The following is a 23,723-nucleotide window of genomic DNA, read 5'->3' as shown; positions in this document are numbered from 1 at the left end:
AAAAGCAATGAAAAGCGGAGCAATAATAAAACTTATTTTTTAGAAAACCATTGCTAGAAAATGTAAACATTCCATTGAAACTGTTCTCTGAGTGGCTGAAATCACTGAAATCGCCCATAGGAGCAAACTCATTTCAAGTACATTATTAAGACTAAAATTTGCCCCTTCCAAAAGCTACTAATATTTCTGATATATACATTGAACAGGCAGGTGGTGACGCTGCCCTCCTCTACCATATACCTTGAATTTGAATGCTCAGTGCATCTCTGGATGCACATATTCCATAATACCTGAAACAAAAGGGAGCCTTAGAGGAGGTGCTGCTCTTCTCAAGAGCCACATCACAGCAGTGCTAGAGCAGCAGATGGCTATGCTTTCATCTTGCCATCCCATTGGGATCCAGGGACATACTCAGACAAGCCTAAAGTTCCAGGTGCACCCCCAGCCAGAACCTGGGACACGTGCACTGTCTTTGAAAGGGTTTCTGTCCACACCATGTGCAGAAGCATGAACATAATTTCACTGTTGCCCAATGATGTCTTTTTCTCTTATTCCTCACACTGCACATTTAGAGCCAAATCATGCTGGATCAACCCATTCAAAGCATCATTTCATTCCAGCATGAGCATTTCAGCCCTTCTTCCTTCAGGGGAAAAAAGCACTTCCAAAAAAGTGCTGAAGTTAATTTAAGAAACAAACTTACCAAAAACGTGAGGGCTGCCAGGAATTCTTAGTTATCCACAGAGGTTAAAGTTTTATTTTTATATAAAAATTAAATAGCAAACTTGCTTTGGGTTTTTTTTACAGTGATAAATTAGAAATTTACAGTACATACATTGAAGTAGATATATTTTTTGTACACCCCAAAATAATCAGTGTCTATTTCCTTAAAATTCAGAAAAAGGAACTAACATGTCTGTTTAATGTAAGAGCTAAGCTTGTACCTCTCAGGCAGACACTTCCAGAACCTGCAGTGAGAAGAGCACATGCTGAGGGGGGAGATGGGAGCAGGGACTGCGTAATCCAAGGAAATGCCTGTAAAGTTTCTAGTTGTATAACCACAGCAACTGCGTTTCCAAGACAGGATTAGTCACACTGGTTTTGGCTTTAAATTCATAACAATGCTGAGATAAGAGAACCCAAGAGTTGCTGGTACCTACCCTATAACCACCGGTTTTTAGGCTACCTGCTGTGACTTCCCACTCATACAGACATAAAGTGGAGCAAGGTAAATGCACATGGATGAATGCATTTATGGAACGGTTTAATTGCTGCAACAACTAATTTCACTTTGGGTCAGTACAGCTTGCCCCCGACTGCTGGGGGAAGATGTTCAGGAATAGCAGCTGGTGTCTCCCCACAGCCCACCTCCTTCCCATCGCATTTGAGTCGCTCACGTGCTTTAAATGGGATATCCCCCCAAGTCCCTCATAGGGCTACACAGTGCCATCCTCATCCAACTCACATCGTCTCACAATACCAGGGGCATCCCTCTGTCACAGTTCACAGGGTCACAGGCAGAGATGCAAGGATTTGACAACAAGGTACTACTTAACATTCACTTCTGTATAAATAACGTGGTTAAAAACTTCATTTATTGAATCAGTCTGGTCAAACACGGGTCATATCAGCCAGGAAAGTATCCAAAGTGTTTCAGAGTGAGGGACACTTGAGTGAACATGACACCTTGGCACAGCCCAATACCACTTTACCAAAAGACTCATACTGCATCCTCCCTCTTTGAAAGCCAACATATAGCTGCTGACTTTACATTCCTTGCTGCACCAGCACAAAGACTGCATGATGGAGAAGCTCATACTTGCAGAACTCCTTGTCCACAAAGGCATAACCAGATCCAAACACAACACTAATAGCGAGAGACTTTATGGAGAGGATGAAAAGGCCTGGCTGGAATGGGGTGTTGACCAAGACAACGCTTATGAGTCTTGAGTAGAATGTGTCAAGTTGCCACTTGTTCTGCTGGAGAGGGAGCTCAGCCGTTAGGGTTTGGTTTTTAGTTTAAAAAAAGAAGTGCTCTAGCACATGTTTTGACACTGACACGTTTTGACACTGACACTGACATGTTTTGACATGCTTGGACATATTAGTGTTCACTTCCAGAGCTGGAGTGAACTGTGGTTTGGGAAGCACATGGGCACCTGTGTGAAAAGCAAGTACTTTAATAAAGCAACATCTGTTCTCAGCTGCCCTTGAAGGTCGTGTGAGTTGGGACACCAGAGGGAATGCTCTGCAGCAGATCAGGTTCACACAAAGAAATGAAGTAAAACTTTAGAGCACACACATAAAACCAAAGGTCTTTCAAAGGGATAGAACATCAGAACAGTGTTCTCTTAAGTGCTTCTGGGGTATTTCTATTTGTATCATCTTTCTTATTAGCCAAACAAGCCCCTGACACTAGGTTCAATCTCCCAATAAGAACAAGCTGATGCCTCCTCAAACAAAAGGATAAGAAAACTCAACAGTTGCTTTGAAACAACATTATTCACCAAGAACTTGGATCCCTTTACAAAAACTGGAAAGGTCTTTGTTGTTCCTGAGGACTGAATGCCTGCTCACGTTCTGTGTGTAAATATACATTAAAAAAAACCCCTCTCCATAGCCACCAGTGAGCAACTGAAGCATCATTGTGAGGCAGTCAGCTGTACTGCAATGTCATGGGCTGAGAATGTTCTTTTAATTGGAACTGACATACATAATTATACAACTGATCTGTGTGAACATGAGGTTGCCAAGGAATTTAACATTTTGATTCTCCCCAGACTGGTGTCTGCAGAGATACCATCACACTGAACAAAATATATTAAGACTTAATTGCTTTATGCAATGGGTCTCCAGAGAGAGACAGGTAAGTTTACTTGGAGAAAACTGGCATTGTTTAAAGGTACCCTCAACTCCTTTTTTCTCTTTCCTTGAGGAAGGAACACTATATTGTAAGACTTTATTTAAAGTTATTAAATGCAGCAGAATAAAGTAGTCTTCTGGAAATAGCAGGAGCACTTGAAGGGACAGGAATGGAGGCAGATGGATAATAATAATTGATGTAGAAGACCATACACAGTTTCTCACTTTCTGCTGAGTCCTCTACATCTGACATTGGCCTTGAGTAAAGTTTTTAAAAAATTAGAAATATTCATAGAATCACAGAATAAATCAAGTGTGAAGGGATGCAGGGAGGTCCAAATTCCCATGTGGCAGAATCAACACTCAATTCAGACCAGGTTACAAATGGTAAAAAAAATGAGTTGAAATTATTATTAGGCCATCAGATGACTTCAAGAATAATCCTCACTAATACCTCACTAAATCCTACTCATCATGGGTAAAGCTCAGACCTGGAAAGCCCACTTGCTATTTGTTGGAGGACTGATCCTTGGCTGACTTGTACAGTGTATGGGAACAACAGAATTCCCCAGGGCATAAAGACATAATCCTCATCAAATGCTTCCTTCTCAATGCTGAACTAGGAAATAAGACATCTAACTGCGGTCCTGGGTACTCCACCTTCTGGTAACCGGACCCTAAATAAGCCCAGAATTTGGCCCTGGACTGCCTTTCCTCCATCAGCTATAAGACGATGAAAGAAAAACATCATCCTACAGCTGTGGGCTACAGCCCCTCAGCTTCTAAAGACTTCAAGACTTCAGTAATTGCATCCTGCTTTAAAAAATAAAAAAAAAAAGGAAGATAACACGTTTGTGTATTTCACAGCTTTTAAAGCCTCCCTGGGCTCTCCTATTTTGGGCAGCATGGTTTATGGCTATTGTATCTGCAGCATGATCTTTTTGCTGTTTATTCTTTAAGGCTTTTTTTTTTTTTTTTTTATCCCCCAGAGAAAGGTTGTGTAACCGTCTCCCTATTCTATTCCCAAAATTTACATGGCAATGCTTACACACCATCAGTCCTTCACAGGAGAGCAGTCAGACCATTGGGGTGTCGTCTTTTTCTCAGACCACAGTCTCGTTCCCTTTTCCGGGTTTCACCCAACCATCTCCTCTCTTCTCCCGTTTCACTTTCCCTGAGTTCACCAGTCTGTTCGAGCACTTCTGCCACGTGTGCAGAGTTTTGGCTGACCAGATCCACATACCTGATGTAATACCCACCAGAAGGGACATGAAAATTTTGAGCATCTCCACTGCCATATTGGAATCATCTGCTGAATAGCGGAAAATGGCCCAGTTGGAGATTTCATAGAAATAACAGGCGATGACACATGTTGCTGGGACGGTGTACAGCACTGAAAAGACACCAATTTTGACCATTAGTCTTTCCAGTTTGTCAGTTTTAGTTCCATCTTTCTGGAGATTAGACCTGATTTTAAATAAGGCCACGAGTCCCGCTGCAATGAATAAAGTCCCAATGACCAGGTAGGTAAAAAGCGGAGCGACGACAAAGCCTGTCAGCGCATCCAGGTTCTGGTTCCCAACATAGCAAAGGCCGGTGAGCTCATCTGCATCTACTAGCCTCATAATTAAAATGACGATGGTCTTCACCGCCGGGATAGCCCAGGCTGCAATGTGGAAATACGAGCTGTGCATTTCAATAGCTTCGTGGCCCCACTTGAGTCCTGCAGCCAGAAACCACGTCAGTGTCAGAATAACCCACCAGATGGAGCTAGCCATCCCGAAAAAGTACATCAGCAAGAAAATTATAGCACATCCTGTGTTCTTAAGACCTTCTTGGATAAGAACAGGTTCTGCTGCCTCTTCAAAATCACAGGATATCCTTTCCCGGCCCACAGTTAGCCTCACAATATAAGCAATGCTATAAATATTGTAGCACATGCTCAAAAATATGATTGGGCGCTCCGGGTAGGAAAATCTGGATGAATCAATCAGGAAGGTCAGGACCGTGAAGGCAGTTGAGATGAAGCAAAGACTGGCCCACACAGCCATCCAGATATCTGTGAATTCTTTAGCTGACCTGCTGTAGAGACCAGCATCGTAGCCACATTTCAGGACGCAGTTCAAGCTTCTCTTCACCCAAATGTACTGATCTGAGTTAGACCCCATGCTGTGGCACTCTTCTCCAGGCTGCAAGGAGGTCTTGCTGTGAAGGGGAACCTCTTCATCTCCTGGGCCCTCCATGCACATGTGGTTGTGATCATTCTGGGGTGGGAATTTGCTGCAGTTTAGGCTGTCTGGCCAGGCAAATCCAAATTCTTTTAAAACGGGTTCACATCTTCTTTTGACAGAGAGGCACATGCCACCACAGGGACCTATGGGGATGTTAATCTTCTCTGTGCACATTGGGACGTAGACTGAACACAGGAAGAACTGGAAGAGAGAAACAAAAATCACAAGTGTGTCCAAGGAAAATTAGACAAGTTGATATATAACAAGTTTTCTTTTTTTGACTTTTTAGCAGTAATACTTGGTCTTTTGCCTTAAAAAACAGGAAGCAGCATAAAACAAACAAACTAAGAACAATAAAAACAAAAGAGAAAAAAATAACAGTGTTGTCTTCTTCAGTTCAAATGTGGTCTGAAGCCAAAGACTGAACGTTTTACTCCCTAGATTAGCTCTTTGTAAATTTAGCCCATCAGTTTCAATGAAGCAAGTGGGATTTAGCCAGACTTGAAGCTCAAGGGTGCAATTTAAGAAAGCAGAAAAAAACAAATTAAAGCGGCTTAAACAAATACATATATTTGTTCTGGGCATTGTCAGGATATTCCAGTTAAGAAACAAATAGAAAAAAAAAAAGGCATTTGTTGAACTACTTTGATTCGCGATCCTCCTAGAAGAATGTATTTCTTTTACAATCAGTTCACGCATGTATTTACAACGGCAATAAAACATTGTAGTTTTCTCCTCTTTTGAATAATCCCAATTCAGCGACGCGACACCGTGAGAGGAATTGCGTGCGGACTCGGGAACTCTGCCCCATGAAACAAGTTGGGTTTTGTTTGATGAAATCCATGCCCGTGGGGAGGACAGCGATCTTGCTATTCGCTTGGGAAAGAAATTTCCGCGGTGAAGTTCCCGGGGGGTAGGGGGGGGTCCCAAGTCGCCACAGCTTCCTGCAGCCAGCTCCGCTCGTTCCGCGTGGAAGCGGGCGCGGCACCTGGGGCACGGCCGGGACAGAGGGCAGAGCCTGGGAAAGCTCTGGGAGCCGCTGCAGCCTCCGCGGGAGGGCGGGTGGGGGGCACCGCGCTGCGCTCCTTGCCGCGGGCAGCCGGGACAACGCCGGGATGCCGCCGGCTCCCTGTCCCTCCACCCAACGTGAGCCGTGCTCTCCCCAGCCAGCCAGGAGCGGCACTGCGAGCCGGCGGGACTTTCAGGTTGGTTTTGTACTGAGTCGAGGGGATGGGGATGAGGATGGGGATGCTGGGGGACAGCAGCCGGCCCGGGGACCACATAGTCCCGCTGCGCGTCGTCCCCACCTCGCCCGCGCACCCAGGTCCCCTCGGAGCCCCGACCCACCTGGAGCTGGCTGGAGCAGCCGTACTGGATGAGGGGGGTGAAGGTGGTGAGCTGCAGCTCCGCGTCCGCCTGCAGCTCGTGCCCCACCAGGTTGGGCATCTTGGTGACATTGTATCCCAGGTTCTGGCACATGGCGATGCGGATGGCGTCGCAGCGCCGCTCCTCCTCGTCGCCGAAGCCCCGCGCCCCGCCGAGCAGCCCTGCCAGCAGCACGGCCAGCAGCCGGGCGCGGCCGGCCGGCCCCCCGCCGCCCCCCGCCATGGCCCGCGCTGCGGCCCCGGCCCCGGCCGCGCCGTGCCGCACGGGCCGGCTCCAACGGGGCGGGCCGGGGGCGGCCCCGCTATTAAACAGCCTCGCCGAGAAACGGCCCAGGGGAGGGACGCGCCGCCCGGCCCGGCCCGCCCCGCGCCACCGCCCCCGCCGGGGGAGCCCGCCCCGCCACAGCGCCCCCGCGGCACGGCGCGGCAGGGGAGGGCAGGGAATGGGGTCCTACCTGCGCCCTTCATCCCGGCACCGAGGCGTTCGCCTCCATGGGGAACGCCGACCCGCACCGCCAACCCAGAAAAGCGGACTTTCACCGTCTGCATCCCACCGCTCCTCACAAGGACCCCCTCTCTTCCTTCCTGGAAACCCCCTACCTGCACCCGCCATCCTTCATTCCTTCATCCCTCAGAAACTCCGGGAAGCCTTGCCTTCTCTCCCCACAACAGGTCCCCCCTTCCTTCCGTCCCGCCCCTGGGGGACGTCGTCACTGTCCCCCATGTTCCCACCATGCCTCCCCACCATGGGTGCTGGTCCCAGGGGTCCCGAAGTCCGGCTCCCCAGGGAATAGGGTGGGCTGAGCCCCTCGCAGATCTGTTGAGGCTCACCGTACCACAGCCCTCCCTTCACGTCTGCCCTTTCTTCAGCCCAAAGTGATCAGCTTCTTCACTCAGGTTAAAAATATACGAGGTGGCTTTCTAAGCTACCACTTTGTCTTCCTAATGGCTTAAACTGCACTGCTGGGTCACATCTGAGCTTTGGCATTGTTTGTTTTTTCACTGGGGCCATGAAACCCATAGAGCACTGCTAGGTACCTCCTGGATTTGTATAAATCCCCGTAAAATAAGTAAGTGTGGACGAAGCATTTATGAATTCTGGAGGAAAGGGCTGGATGATCAAGCAGACCTTTAACGTGTCAGCAGGAGGAGGGATTAAGAGGAAAGAAATGAGACTCACACTTAAATTCTCTTGCTATTATTTACACCTGTAATAAAATCTGGTTGAGCTGGTTGTGCCTTTAGCAAAAATATGTCATCTATTAATGAATTGTTTGTAAAGCACTTTGAAAATATTTGTAAAGCCCTGGTTAAGCGACCTCTTTACTGTGTTCTTACAGCATGTGGCATGTACATGTGCTCCTGAGCATATCTGTCCCGGGCAGCTATGCCTCTGAACGCACCTCGGGGCCTTCACTTCTCCCCGACATTCCCTGGCTGCATCGCTGAACTAAGACTAAGATTTACAGACTAAGGCAGCTCTCAGCTACGGCTCCTTAAAGAGCACGAGATTGTAAATCACAGCAAAGCCCATGCTATGAAGTGCTCTGTGCTCACTCACTGCGGGTTTCCCCTCTGAAGCTCCGTCACCATTGGGGTTTTCTTCACCTCTGAGAGGGGGGAAACGTGTGTGAGTTGTACCATGATGTTGTGGGGACTGATGGGCATTAAGTGTGCTTTCCTCTGACAAGATGGATAGTGCTATAACTGAGGTTTCACGAGCATAGGTATTTACACAGCTCTCATCGCTTTACAGCTAACTCCAATAAACAGTGCCTCTAACCTCACAAAATCCTTGTGAGGCAGACAAGTAAAATTATCTTAACTTTTTAAACACAGGGGCAGACAGTGCTCCAGTCCCAAGGTCAGGCAAGGAGTCTACGATGGAGCCAGCAACTCAACTATATCTTGCAAGGCCCATATTTACCCACGAACATTGCTGCCCGTACCCAGCAGTGCTCAGCTGCTAATCTGGGTGGATGATAATGCTGTGAACACACACAGTGTGCTGCACATGTCCCAGCACCGCCAAATTTACCATCTACATCATAAAAGTGTGGGGAATGGGTGATGGGTGCTCTCCACACAAACACCTGAAAGCAGACTTCCACTGGAGAAGGTTTTGGTTGTTTTTGTTTTGTCCAAATTATGTAGGAAAGAAGGCTGGAGGGAGAATCATGGTGATCATAAAAACTATGCATTCTTGTCTTAGTATATGAAACCCCTTTGCATTTGCAGTCTCCTGCTGCAGTTAGGCACTGAAGCAGAGTTTGCTGCTACCAAAATAGGGCTTCACCTAATTCCCACCCTAAAATCACCTACTGCATATTCAGAAGTTACGAAGAAAAGCCCTCAGCCCATGGACCTGGTCCTTGGACTCAGTAAAGCTACAGTGGACACAAGTACCTTTGTAGAAAAAGAACTCTCCCTCCCAAAAGAAAACCCTACCACTATTGCCTTTTCTTTGAGAATGCAAAATAAATATTAGAAAGTGCTACACTGCTGTGTTTGCTTTGGAAAGTCTTTTAGATAACAGGAATTAGTTTTCAAAACAAGAGTGCTGGGAGAGGCAGTGGCAAATCATACAAGAGGTCGGAGCTGGAAAAAATGGTAATTACCCTGCTTTGAACCTTATGCATATATTAACAGTGATTAAATCTCACCATGATAAGCATGTAGATAATAGTTTCCTTAAACAGATCAAAATAAGAAACCTCCTTAATAGTGGATTTATAGATTGTGAAATTACTGGGCAGTGTGAGACGCTGGACTGAATCTGGCCCAGCATAAGCTGTGTTCCTTCCTCAATTATTGATTGCCTGATTTACAGTATATTTTTTTCCTAATAAAACTGATTTTGACAGTTCTTTAGTTAAAGAATCATCAGCCACCCTGATTATTATTTATTGCTGCTACCACTAATTAAATTTGGGTTCTAGTTTGAGTTATCTTCAGCTTCCAGCCACTGACTTTTGTTCTATCTTTGCCAGACAGATTGAGAAGTCATTACTGAGATTATCCCTGTAGTAATGTCAGGCTGTGATTATGTCACCCTTTGGCCTTTTCGTAGTAAGTAAAATAGATTGAACTTCCTGAGTTTCTTATTGTAAGGTGTCTTTCCCAATTCTTAATCATACTTTTGATTTTAAAGGAGCAACATTTAACCTTGCTGTTTGAATATCACTTTCAGCCCAAACTATCCTTTATGATATTAATGAATGTGTCTGAATTAGAAGCCTAAGCACCCCTGGTCCTTTTAGAGTCAGCTAGGATAGGCAGACACTTGAAGAAGGCAGTTCACATAATAGGCGTTACATGAATACAAACTTATTATTTTCTTGTTATTAGTATTTCCCCCTTAAGTTTGTATGGGTTTTTTTTGCATATTTATTAAAGCTACGGGCATATTTTTACACTACAAAAATAAATAATGCTTACCAGCATCTCTCAGTCTTTCATCATCTTGCAGGGTATCTGAGGAGGTTCATAACTCTTCTCTGAACATTTTCAATGCATTAACATTTGCCTGAACTGTAGTATTAGAACATGGCTCAGCTTTCCCATTGGAGAGACACTCATGTCAAAAGCTCAGTCCTATACAAGATGACCTTGCTTAGACCTCCAAGGACACGATCTACCCCACAGCATCACGTGGAGATCCAGGACCAATGCCTTGCAGGCAGATCTGAGAAAGCTTAGGCATCTTGTTGTTTTTTTTAAAAAAAGTGGATACCACATTAGGATGTGATTATTTTAACCAAATAGAGATGTGAGCTTTTGGTCAGATGAATTTCACTCTACAAATGCCTCTACCTCTCAGTTGACTGTAGAGAGAATGTAGGATGACCAGCCCAGAAGTGAAAACTCACAAAGAGGTGTCTAGTGCTGGATGAGAACAGTCCCTGCCTCCCAGCCAGTCTCCTCAGACTTGGTCAATGACAGAGAATATTGATACTGCCTTTCAAAGAGTTCTTCTAAAGATCTTGGATACAAGCTATCTGAGCATGCAGAGTTTTTAAAATTTGTAACTTCTAGAGCAATTTTGTGGGCCTGAAATTTTAAGAATGCATTAATTACTATTAGTTACCTCTATTATACAATTCATATTTTTTTTCAAGATACAACAAAAATGGCTGTTGGACCCCTCTGTTACCTGTTTTGTTTACTGATAATTCTACAGCTTCTCTTAAGTAACAGACCTCTACCATTAGTGACTTTCTCTTGGTCTCAGTTTACATATAACATTGTCTTTGACTGTCTGTCCATTAATTTTTTGGTTTTGCATATTTTATCACATTCTTGTCATTCCTTTTGGATTTATATTCCTTCAAATCAATGTTTCCTTTTTACTCTTTGATGTTTATGCTTTTCTTAAACTTAATTAACTTTAGAATTCTTTAAATATTAATAAAGGTTTTTTCTTTAATTTTTCCATCTGAATTCCAGTTGAATTTTTAAATCAAGATCCTCTTTCTAAAAATCAAAACCTAAATAAATCATCTTCTTTATTCAATCTTTTCAAGCATCTAGTAATATATTTTAAATGGATTCTTAGTTACCATTCACGTGCTTAATATAAATTCTCTCCCTTACTTCTGTACTTCATGAGGCTGACTCTTTTAAAGCAGGAAATAAATATTCCCCAATATGCATTTATCCTGCTGTATTATCATCAGTATTTCAATTGTCCAGTAACAACTAGAAAAGAAATTGTATTGTCATGACACTTCCAGTGAACATGCTCTACTCAAACTCAGAAAAAAAAACAGTGCAGAGCTGCATATGTATTTATGCATCTATCTATTGATCTATCGATCTATCTATGTATAACATAGATATCCATATGTATAACATATCTATCTATGTATAGATAGGTCAATAGATAGATCGATAGACAGATACACATGCAAATACATACATATATATATATATATAGGGTTTTATATATAAAGTATTCATAGAATCATAGAAACATTGAAGGTGGAAAATACCTTTAAAATCATCGAGGGCAAACACTAACCCAGTCCTGCCAAGCCCACCACTAAACCATGTCCGTAAGTGCCACATTTACGTGTTTTTTGAACACTTCCAGGGATGGTGACTCAATCATTTCCTTGAGCAGCCTCTTCCAGTGCTTGATCACCTTAAAAGTGAAGAAATATTTCCTAATATGCAACCTAAAGTTCCTCTGGTGCAACTTGAGGCCATTTTCTATTGTCCTATTACTTCTTATCTGGGAGAAGAGACCAACACCCACCTGGCTACAGGTAATGGTAGAGAGCATACATAATATAGGTAATAGCAGTGCACAGTGTATTCAGTGACATTGAATCAATCAACATTGATCTCAGTGGGGCAGAGCATGTCCCAGACTTTAAAATAAAGTGTATATTATGTGCAAATTTACCTGCTGTGGTGCACTGCAGCATCATTCTGGGCCTGATCCAGTGGGATTTGAAGCCTGATGCTCTTGGGATACTTTAGGTTTCTAGCCCTGGTGTCTCCATGTGAGCCATCTCGCTCTGCAAAGGGAGACCCAGACAATTATCAGCAGTGAGTCTAGAGGGCAGGTCTCCTGACAGGCTGTGACTCTCTGTTTTCATGCAGACATGACTGTAACTTACTTTAACATACTTTGGTGCAGCTAAGCTGTAGTGCATAGATCCCATATCTAGATTCAGATGTGTAATTCCTTGCATGCCAACATGGGTCAATAGTTGCTCCATGACCCCTGAAAGTCAATATTTGCGTTACACAGAGACCTCAGAATTTGGTTTTATAGCATTGTAAACAGGAAATTTCAGTGCTACTTAATATGTATCATTTTGAGAAATCCTTTGCATTTAGATAGCATCGAAACATCTGACAATGCAAGAAGATTTTCCAGATGATGGGTGGGGTTGGAAATCCAGGAGGCGCTGAGTTATCACACACAATGTCCCATGGGGCATGGGGAGCAAAGCTGTGCATAAATTTCATAAGACGAAAGGTGTCCATAAAAAGGTCATTTTATCTATGTTAGTATCCTTTTTCACACAGGTACTTCTCTTTCTAGGCTTAAGAATAGCTTTAATTAATTTTTTAACAGTTTTCCCAAAACCTCTTTCCTCAAATAATTCAGAGATTGATATACTTCTCCGGACAGATTAGCAGAACAGACAAGAAGCTGCAAGGCAAAGTCACTGTCAGAATCTGGTGAGACAAAAGCACTTACACAATGAGTTTTTCATGGTGTAGCTACATTTATAAAATGTTTTACTAAAATACAAATCCCATCCTAAAAAAATCGTCCTTCTTCCAGTGTAGCTACATTTATCAAACGTTGTACTACAATCCAAAACCCATCCAAAACAGTCCTCCTCCCTTGCCTATATTTGCCAGAGTTCTCTGGAAAACTCTGCTGCAGAGATGCAGCATGACCAATTTCAAGAAAATATCTTCCCTCTGGGAAAATTAGTGGACTGTTTTGAAAATCAGACCCGCAGTAGAGGCAAAACTCAGCCTGAACTTAGGAGTTAGTGTTTTTGTCTCCTAGAATGACTTTCAGTTCGAACTGCTACTCACCATTACTTCTGTAATTATCAGAGATTTACATTTTGGCTTGAAATTTCCTACACTTGACCTCTGCCCAAGTGATTTTTTTTTTTCTGGAAAATGATGAACAGTTTTCTTCTGTTCTGAGGCCCTTTTTTTTGGATGCTCAGATAACTCCAAAACAGCTTGGGTTTATAACTTCAGATTTGGCATGTACAGAGTGCAATCCTGAAGGAGGAATGCAGTTTTTGTCTCGTTTGAAGAAATTTCATTTCACAATAGCAAATTAGCCTGAACATTTTGGAAATAATTGACTGATCGTTCACAAGGCGTGATTTAGCTGTGGTAGAAAATAACTGAGTTCTCTCTCTCTGAGAGGTCACGAGTCTCGCTTTATAAATAAGGCTTAGTTTCCTTTTTGCAGAGTCATCTTTCCCACTAAACCTTTCTGCATCCTGTTTTGCTTTAATTCTAAGGCAGTATCAAAGGTTATTTCCTGTATGTTTGCTCTCCCTAAGCAAGGTTGTACTTGGCTCTTGGTGCCATCTTGCATATTCTGTAAAGCAAATTTCACTGGACATGATTTAAGAAGGACTCTTTCTGCCTCATGTGGCACACTGAGATAATTTACTGCTCCTCGCTCACCCAGGTTGCACCCAGTCCTGGTCCCCACATCCAGTTGTCACCCGCATTGCACAAACCTGCTTTTGGACATAGGGGACAGATGTTTGTGAAAGCATCCTATAGAGTTTTCTCCTCAAATGTATTACTCAAGAAGTAAACACTTAGATTTTAAACATTGAACTTAATTAATTTATTACCAAAGAAGCAAATATCAAGCTTTTAAGCACGGAATTTAATGATTTTTTAATTTTTTTTTTTACTTTGGAAATTACATGAAGCTGAGATATAAATCCCTCAAAATCAAAGCTGAGAAGGTGGGTTTGCTGATACACTTTGGCTGGTTTGCACTGCTCCAGCAATACCACAACAAGCTGGTTTAATCAATCAGTTATTGCAGGCTGGAGGCTGTTCTGTGTCATTGGAGCAGCACAGAGCTGTCAGGCATGTGATGAATCTGGCCACAAATCTTAAAAAGTACTATTTTTCCCCATTAAAAAGGCCATGTGAACTGATATGCTGTGTTTAGTTACATAACAGCGAGTATTGACTTGCAGGGCATGGCTGGAAAAAACCCTTCTTTGTATTGTGTTAGGCAGGCGGTGGGTTATTCTCCTGGGAAAGAAATTTGACATCTGCCAGAAGGTGAAGTTTGCTGCATTCACTTCACTTTTGTAGTGCCTGTGAATAAACAAAGAGGGAACTGGACACAAGAGTGAAACCTGTCCCGGTAACGTGGCTTCAAGTTATGCACACAACTGCCTCCAGCTCCTTATAGAATCGCACAGAACTTTAAATAAGCAACGATACTTGACTCTTCCAGTTCTGGCTGGACTGTCCAGTTTACAGTGGCACTATTCTTCACTTTGTGGGCCATTTAAAACACGGTCACTGAGTGTTGATCATTTCCAAATTCCTGTATCCTCTGCAATGCTTCTATTTTTTTTTTTTAATTAATGGTTGTTTGCTCTTTAAATGATCACAGTATGCACTCAGTTTGTGAGCAGCTATAATAATTTAATTTAAGGAGATGAGTTTTTGCTAATATATTTATACACCTAGCATAGACACAATTGCAGAAGATATCTGCTTTATTCTACTTCCTCTTCCAGGATAGTTTATTCCCCTTTCTCACACAGACAGAGTTGCTCTCCCATAAACCATTTGTATATGACATTCATGTTTTTCCTTTTTCTTTACCTATTCCCTCCTATATACTTAAACCAGTACTCCATTCACATGAGGACAAACACATAAATGTCATACCAGACAGTGAGAAGGACTGGTTTGGCAAGTCTTTGGCAAACAGGTTTCCTAATTTCTATCCAAGCTGGCAAATTAATCATATGGATTACTGTTACACTAACCAAAAGACTTGTAAATTAGTCTGAGCATAAATGATGTCATTCACTCTTGTCCAGAAGGCTTTGCTGCCATTCTGCATTTACCTTGTGTTCCTTGCCTGTGTACAGGTGATTAAGTGGACTGCAACCCACCTTACCCGTTGCACATATATGCTTTTCCCCTGACTCATTGGCAGGGCAGGGTAGGTCCAGGTAGGTCCAGTTAGAAAACTAACAAAACAAAAATCCCCTGATGACAAGGAGGGGTGGTGTGACCACAAAAGGAAACGGATCAGCTTAGATTGGCTTCAACTGTCAAGGAACCGCACCCTTATTCTTTTATATTGTACTGATCACGATGGTATTTTTGCACTGTACTGAGGTTTTGTTATCAATGGAACTAAAGCAGAATTTTATTTTTATTATTGCTGGATCTGGCATTTGAGTATGTACTGATCTTTCATTCTTGAGCAGTGTGATTTATATTTGGAGGCTGCCAATTCATCTAGTTCCCCACAGACACATAGATGAACTTAGAAAATAATGAGAGTTTATGTGAATTCCGTTTTTCTCAGGCATTTTTATTCCTGGGAGAGACTTCTATGGGCCAAATTACCATGAAAACTAGATTACCATGATATTTCAGTTCCTTATAGTAAAAGTTCATGTCATTTATTACTGTTGACACTATACACACATCCTTGGGGAACAATGAAGAATATAAAAAGAAAACTCAAAAAAATGTGCATAAAAAACATAAGAAAGATGACATTTAACCCAAATATTCCCAGAGTAAAACTAAACTCAATTATTTCTCAAATATGAAAATTTCAGGCCAGACCTGGGCATAGTGCTGTATTGAGAGGTATTGCTTGAGAAATAAAGTTATTACTCAGTTTATGACATAAAATCACTTCATAAATATCAAAAAATTAGTTGGAAAGAAGATCAACACACAAACAAACTCCTTTGCTCTCAACATATGGTCCAAAGCAGTGAAGAATCAGGCTCCAAATTTAGACAAAAGCCACTGTACTGCTCTTCCAGTGCAGCCAGTTCCTGAGGCTAAGACCTAATTGACCCCTCTTCATTTTAATCCTAGAGGAAAAGCTCTCAAGGGTACACTTTCCCACCATACCAAGACAACTGCAGTGGAGGACACTCCACTGCAAAGGCCAGTGATGCTTTCCATGCTGCCACAAAGCCTGCCTCTCCTTTCTACACATCTGATATAGGGGTTGTGCAGCCAAGGGGAAGTTTTTTTTGTAGGTTTTGCTGTTGCTAGGTTAGTCCTGTCAAATCCTGTGTAGTCAAGGTAGAAAAGGTATTTGAGAGTCCAGATCAGATCTGAGGTGGCTGCACTGAAGATGCTCCACTCTCCCTTGACTACCAAAGGATGCATATCTCATTCCTTAGCTGCTCCAGGTAGTTGGGTAAAGGTAAGATGAACTAGCATAGGGTCAAGTGTAATAAGAAGAATTTATGCAAGAACCCTTGGGCAACAGTGCAAGGTTGATTCTTGATTTCAGCCTGACTAGAGGATCATTTTAACACCTTTATGGTAAACCTTGTAAATAAAACATAATACCATACCCTCCAGCCGTTGAATTATGAAAGGATGAACTGGGTCCAAAAAGTAAATGCTCCGAGTAAAACGCCAGCATTTCCAGAGATCATTGATTAAGTAGACATATGGGAAAAGAGGATTTCAAAAGTCCTTGTAGTCTTTCTAGAAAGTTGTACTGGTAAGAGATGGCCCTGGGCTTTCCTTTCTTCAGCTAAAACAAACTGAGATGCTGGATGTTAAGTTTTGAGACAGTGAGTTTCTGGTAAGCCTGTAAACCTGTATATCTCTTTTTTTGGATCATCAGTAATTATAGCTCCTTTGTACAGTGGTAAAAGCTGCATACTCTTTCAACCTGGACTATTTAGCTAACTTAAAATTTCACTTCGTTGTATGAAAATATGCTTTTCTGGACTATTTTTACATCTCTCTCCCCAAGCAGAGATGGATACAGTTCAGTGGGTGTGAGAGTACCAGAAAGAGGTATAATTTCTTGTATATATTGTGATTTCCCATGTGAAGTTTGCTAAAGTTCTGCTATGAAGGAACTTACTTGAAGTATATAATTTGGATTAATCCTTTTCTGTGGCACTGAGACATAAATTGGACATCCATGGACATCAGGTCATTAGCCACCCTTGCTGCCTTGTTTTTAGCATATCATCCCAGCCAAGGCTGTATCCGTTCCCCCTTGGGCTTTTGATCAAAGAAATCTGTATAAAACATTACCATTACTTCTCTTCTACAAAAAAACCAAACAAAGCAAAATTATTTTATTTTCTATTAATAGGATGTGGAAAGGAGGTGCTTTCCTGGTGTGGGAGGGGAACGTAAAATGATACTACGTCAGACTAGTTACCTTATTTCTATGCACAGGCATATGCATATGCATACCGAGCTCTAGCCAGTGCAGTAAGCTTTCTGCTATCTTCAAAATCTTCCAATGCTAAAAACCACTATAAAAATGTCAAGAGAAGCCTTCTGATGGTGGCATACATCAGGCTGCAAAATGACCTCTCCCAGGGAGTGGTGAAAGCCCTATCATTGATGTTACAAACAATAGTAATTCTTAACACATGATGTGTACAAAGCTGGACATTAAACGATCTGCAAAACACGCCTTTGAGATGTTACTGCCACACAGAAGCATGGATGTAGTTTTGGGCTTAGGGCCCAGAGAGGAAACCTATTCTTAATAAAGAATTTACAATCAAGTTCATCTCTTGTAGCCAGGTACCCAGATACTAATATAACCCCACAGCATTTACTTACAACTAGACAAAGAAATAACCTATTACTTTAAGGAGGGGATTTTTTTTAGTGACACAAGGTTAGGTGTCCAACCTGCAGTGAAATTCAATGAGATCTGAACATCTAGCTCCCACAGGGTTCTCTGAAAATACTGACCTTAAAATATTAGGTTTTTCTCTTGGCCATGCCAGAGTTAGTAGGAGGGAAGCCTCTGCAGGAGATGTCTGTAAATGAGATCAGAACTCAAGCATAACAGTGACAAAGTCATCTGGAACACAAAGAGCTGTGCTCAATGATAAGTATTTAATTTAATTTCATTATTTCTGTATTTATTACATTTTTTTCCACTTGTGTTGGTTTTGGTTTATCAGCAGTTTTTATTTTGCTTTGTATTTTATTATAATTTACACCTTCATTTGCTAGTTCTCAGTCTATTTACAGAGAACAAAAGAATGAACAATGCAGAACAGTAGAATAATAGTGTTTATTTTCACAAATTTGGACTGATCAAATAACTCACAAGTCCCAAAGTGGAACCATGCTTGAGGTAGGTTAGGTCATCTTGAGTGTGGGGAAACAAACAGAAATATCCTATTCTTCACTATTGTTTATTATATTTATGCCACTTGAGAGTTTTAACAATACCACATATATAAAATATATGTGCTTTCTTTCTGCACTATTCAGAGTTTTCTCAAGGCTCTTTGGTGCTTTTTTTTTTTCCTAGGGACACTGCAATGTTGCTATGCTTTAGTGACTTTCTCAACTGGTTTATGAGAAATGTAAGAAATGGCTCCTAGGAATGAGCCAGAGGTGCTGAAAAGGAGGTTTTGTTCTCTGAATGCTTCTGTGTTTAAAAATGGTTCTTTTGAGAGTTTTAACTAGTTTCCTTCATCTTATTTCCTTGATTCTTGTTCATATACATTCAAAGCTTGGTCCAGCGGAGAGGAACCAACAGCAGAGTCTAATGCTGCAGTCCCATCAAATCCACAACCGTTTTTTATACTGCCTTGATTTTTGACAGGAGGTCTAAATGTGGATGTCTAAAGCTACATCTGCCCACCTAAATACAGTATTTCAAAAGCTAATAGTATCCATGGGTGTATTGTTTCTTTGATTTGCAGTTTAAAGTACCTTCAAGACATCTTGCAGCACAAGGTGGCTGAGCAGCCACCCTGCTGAAAATAAAGGCAAAGAGAGCAGTTTGCCTCAAAGAGCCTTCTCGGAGCCGTTCACCCTTCTCACAGCTTTGGACACCCATAGCCCTGCTGAAGGACGATGTAGTTTATTAGCCCAAGACAACTTAAAGTCACTGCCAGCCTGCTTGAAAATACAAATCTGCGAAACAAAGTTGCTCAGCAGCTGCTGCTTAGGCCGTTGAATTCTACTGCTGTGATGTCCAAGTGCTGGCAGCAGGAGTGATCAGAGGCTATTTCAACATGAACATTTGAAAACTACGTGACTGAAATTTACTGTTCATTATTCTTCTGGTAAAAATAAAAAAGAAGGCTTAAATTGAAAGCCTTTTCAGAAGTGCTGAGTTCCTAGAAACTATCATTAATTTTCAAAGGAGCTGTTTGGTGCTCAGTTGCTTTAGAATAACTAAACTTCTGTCTGTGGCCTCAGCAGCCCAACTTGATGGACAGACAGTTTTGTTACAGAACCTTTAAGTACACTAGAAACACAAAACACAGAGAAAAAATGTCATCTCCTGAATCTTTTCTTAAGAAAAAACGCTTGTGCTTGAAGCATAAATAATGTTGCAATAATAACCTTGAAAATGTCAGGAATGGGTGAAGAGGAGGGGCAAACAAAAATTTTTACTTGAGGATGTCATCATTCATTCCTGCCTCTTTTTTCTCTCCTATTTTCTGAAAGATTCTTTGCATGGACACTGCTGAAGAACACCCAACCACTTACTGCTGCTCCTATAAGCAAATGACAATGACTGGCTGGTGTCTACCCTACTTAGGGCCAGAGCTCTCTATAGTGTATTGATCTCAGATACCATTCAAAAGACCCAAAAAAGAGCTAGAGTGTGAATTAGCAATCAGATGTCACAGACAATAGAGGTGCAAAGCTCTACTTCACTTCTTGGAACTCTATAGGAGTGGAGACCCACCTAATGCTGCCCCTGAGCTTCCTGTATTCAGCAGTGTGCAATCCCAGCCTAATCCCATCCTTCCCAGCCATAGTCTTGGAAAGGTGAATATCAGTTGTATGTTTGAAGGCTGCTGCCCCCACCTGGTAGGCAGAAATGAAGGATGTGGAAGCTATGTGGGATAGGTCTTTCCTGGCTGCTCAATCTGATAAACATTGAGACAGAAAGATGGCAGAGGAAGGACATGAACAGCACTGTGACTGTAGAGCATAAGCAGACAAACCTTTTGATAGCACTAGAAAAGATTTTATTTTGTCTGGGTGGTGTAAAGGTGGGTTGTAATGGTTTCAGTCAAACAAAGGTAGGGAACCAGGCAAGGGAGTTTCAAGCACAGGAGTATGCAGAGGTACCCGGATGATGCAAGATGTGATTTTTGCATTCTTTCCAGAACTGCAGAAAGCACTTTCCTGGAAAGCAGGAAAGCAGTGAAGTATCAGCAGGGTCACAGTTGCTGTTCTGGGCTGCTCTTGGGATGGTGTGTCCACATGCACTGCCTCTCATTCCTTCTCTAGTGAACCCAGTGGCTTATTTTAGCCTTTAATAACCCACTATGCCACCTGATTTAGAAAGAAATCACTGTCTCCAGGAACAGCAACACCATAGGCTAAATACAGTTGAAGTACAATTCTACTGATGCCAGTACCATGAATATGGCTCAGTATGACATCTCTTGGTTTGGCCCACAGAGTCAGCGTGGTGAATGTTATGATTTTGTTTTCTTAATATAACCCTTGGTACCTCTGTAAGAAAGACTGCAGCATTTATGTCTGGAAAAAATCCATATTTGTATAAACAAGAGGGTATTATTTTGTGTATTAAAGGGTTCACAGCATATTATCCCACAGTCCATCTTGTATTTACTTTGGACATTGTTATATCTGGAAAATGGGAAAACTTCCAGATAATTCCTTTACCTTGAAATATCAGCAAACACAAGGGTATTTTGAGATTATCTGCTGCTAAAAAATGAGCAAGTATGATTCATGGTTGCAAGCCAGAAGAGAATTCCTCTTCAAATAATGCAAAATGGGTTAAGTTTAAAATGTAAGTAGTTTTGGGGTCAAGGGTGAAAAGTAGTCCTTAAAGAGTCTTTCTTTCCTTGAAGGAAGGTAAATCAGCTCCATTAATGGCCATTCACTCCCATTCAATACAGCCATTCCATGTATTAGTGATGTATGTTACAAACTTGTGGTTTATTTCTACAAAACTAACTATATACTCTACTTACATTTGTCCTGGATTTTGAGAAGAAATGGAAATTGGAGCAACGTCTCCAAGTTCCTATGCATTTTACTGAAGGAAGTAGATATCTGCATGTATACATTGTTACCACTAAACTATGAAGAAGGATGAATTTAATCCCTAGTTTTTTAGCAGCAGAATATTTTTCAGTCTGGATTTCACATTCATAAACTTTATGATGGAGGCATGAGACAACGGCACGGATGGCAGGAGAACAAACTGAAGGGTAATAACAGTGAAAGTGGAAGAATGGGAAAAGCCGGAAAATAAGTGAACGCAAAATACCCTTCTGCTGGAAAGAGCAGTTCTTATCATCAGACAAGAGAAGTTACTTCCAGAACCAAAGTTCAGGCACTGAAAACTACATGAGTAGCAGGGAAAAGCCAGATCACCTGTCCCGAGGGAGAAAACAAACACATAGCAAAAAAAAGCACACAAGTTGGAAAGCAACATGAGGGACCAGAGAGGGCAAAGCATAACATTTCTTCCAAGTCAAAATGTTTCCAGATTGTTTTGATATTTAAAAATGTTTAGAAGTAAGATTTCCCAGATCCCGATGCATTCGAAAGGCTAAGCCTCCTGCAATGTCAAGTTCCCTGGTTGGCTTTTTTCCTCAGTTTATTTTTTTCTGCCTGATTTTGTTTTAATTAGTTAAATTCTTTGACTCAGATTCCCAGTTAGACCACTTCCTAACACTGATAGCTGCTCAGTGTGAAGGCAAAACAAAAATCTTCACACCTTCAGTTACTCTCATGGGCTGAGATATGTTAATTATTTGCAGATATCAGACTTAGCAGATGCTGAAGATAGCAGCAGAGAATGTTCTCAGACTGTGAGACCAACTAAACCCTGGAAAGACAGGCCCTACTTTTCTTCATTCAGCAATTGCTACCCAAGCCATCTGACTCCCTAGTATAATCAGTACAGGTAAACTAAAGGATTGCTGTACTGTCCATCAGTTAAGGTATCTTGCTAAAGAGTGAGTCTGGCCTGGGACTTCTGCTGAAAGCTGCATTTTGTTAACCCAGCTTCAAACAGGTATGTGGGTAACTGGAACAGAGAGTCTCCATGCAGTGAAAAGCTGCCACGTCGGTCCCTTCTATGGCACAAGGCATGGAGCCTGGGATACTGTTGCTCTCCTAGTCTAATGAGACTCATGCATCCGATGTTCTTGCCAGCCTACATTTTTATTCAGGCACATTGGTATATTTGACACTGCTACATCAACAAGGACCAGGGAGTAAACTGAGCACTCTCGACTGCCCCAGCATTTATATTGTTTAGCGATTAGCTCATTCCTGGCTTTGTTTTTGGGACTACACTGAGTAGCATTCTTCAAGGCACCTAAATATTACAAGGCAAGTCCTGGACAGTGTGTGCCACATAACCTGGCTTTATGCCACAGGACTTACCACTAGTGTTTGTTTAAGTAACATTATAGACACCCTCTGCTATTCCCAGTATAGAGCCTTGTTCATGCAATAAGGAGTGTTCCTGAAAACCTCATGTGCTTACAGGGCAAAACTAAAGGTCCTCAATGTCTTTTTAATTAATGAGATTCCATCCTTTTCCAAGACTATTCTGTCCCTGATCCAACAAGGTTAGGTTTCTCCCAGGACAGAGTATCCTGAAGTGGCATCCAACGCCAATTGGGCCATCAGCAGTATTCCAATGCTGTTGGAATGCTGTTCCAATCCAGGGCTTCTTCCCAGGATATTGCAACCCCATGGAAAAGGGCCTGGAGCAAGGTTAGGGCTGTGCTGCCTTCTTTATCAGTGCATCATCAGAGGCTTCCTCAGTTGACCCAAAAGGAGAGATACAAAAGCCTCCAATTCTGAGCAGGTGACTGTTCATCCAGATCAGCGGTGCTGCACAAATGAACAAAGTATCTTGTAGAGTCCGTCTTTACGAGTTTTCCTTAACTCGAGCAGGGCAAGTCCTCCCAAAATTAAGACTGTCTGCAAAAACGTGTGTCAGATGTGAAATCACTGGTTTGTGCAATTGTTACTATCGTACGTGCCACAGCTCCCTGCCTACAAGGGAGCAAACAACCCTTAAGCCCAGAGTAGTATCAAAGCCAAAACATGCAAGCAAAGAGAGCCAGAATCCGTCACTTAGGCAATAATTGCCTTTTCTGCCCACAAGCAGTTTTTTTACAGACTAATACAAAACCAGCAAGCAAGGTCCCAGCCAAAGTCCAGACAACGCTGTAGCAGTTTATCTTGCTAAGGCTGCTTCCCTACGAGGGTCAGCACACAGCAATAACCACTCTGTTAGGCAGCCAGCTGCAGGGGAGCTGCACCTCAGCACTAAAGCTGAATTTAAAGTTATCTCTAGGGTCTTCTACTAGATTTTAAATACAGACTGTCACAGACAGTTCTACCTAAAGCACGCTTGACTGAAATAGCATAATTGAACTATTTAGGCCAACAATCTCCTACTGCAGATTTATTGGGAGTCTGCAAACAGTCTCTCAGTGGCCCCAAACTCTGTGAATCATCCAACCTACACATCTATAGGCTGATAAAA

At 42.2% G+C, this 23,723-nt stretch overlaps 1 protein-coding gene across 1 annotated transcript; it reads right to left on the bottom strand.

Moving 5' to 3' along the window:
• Positions 1 to 1,557: 1,557 nt before the first annotated feature.
• FZD4 (frizzled class receptor 4) lies at positions 1,558 to 6,688 on the bottom strand. The gene is made up of 2 exons (XM_027744617.2): positions 6,441 to 6,688; positions 1,558 to 5,294 (listed from the first exon to the last, which is right to left on the bottom strand). Exons 1-2 carry the CDS (start codon positions 6,570 to 6,572, stop codon positions 3,966 to 3,968), a joined length of 1,461 nt encoding a protein of 486 aa, XP_027600418.2. The 5' UTR covers positions 6,573 to 6,688; the 3' UTR covers positions 1,558 to 3,965.
• Positions 6,689 to 23,723: the final 17,035 nt, after the last annotated feature.

This window comes from Pipra filicauda, unplaced genomic scaffold (assembly GCF_003945595.2).
Source record: "Pipra filicauda isolate LSUMZ 115617 unplaced genomic scaffold, ASM394559v2 scaffold141_size4267151_pilon, whole genome shotgun sequence".
Lineage (NCBI taxonomy): Eukaryota > Metazoa > Chordata > Aves > Passeriformes > Pipridae > Pipra > Pipra filicauda.
Note: the sequence above shows the minus strand (reverse complement) of the source record. Positions and strands in the feature narration are given on the sequence as shown.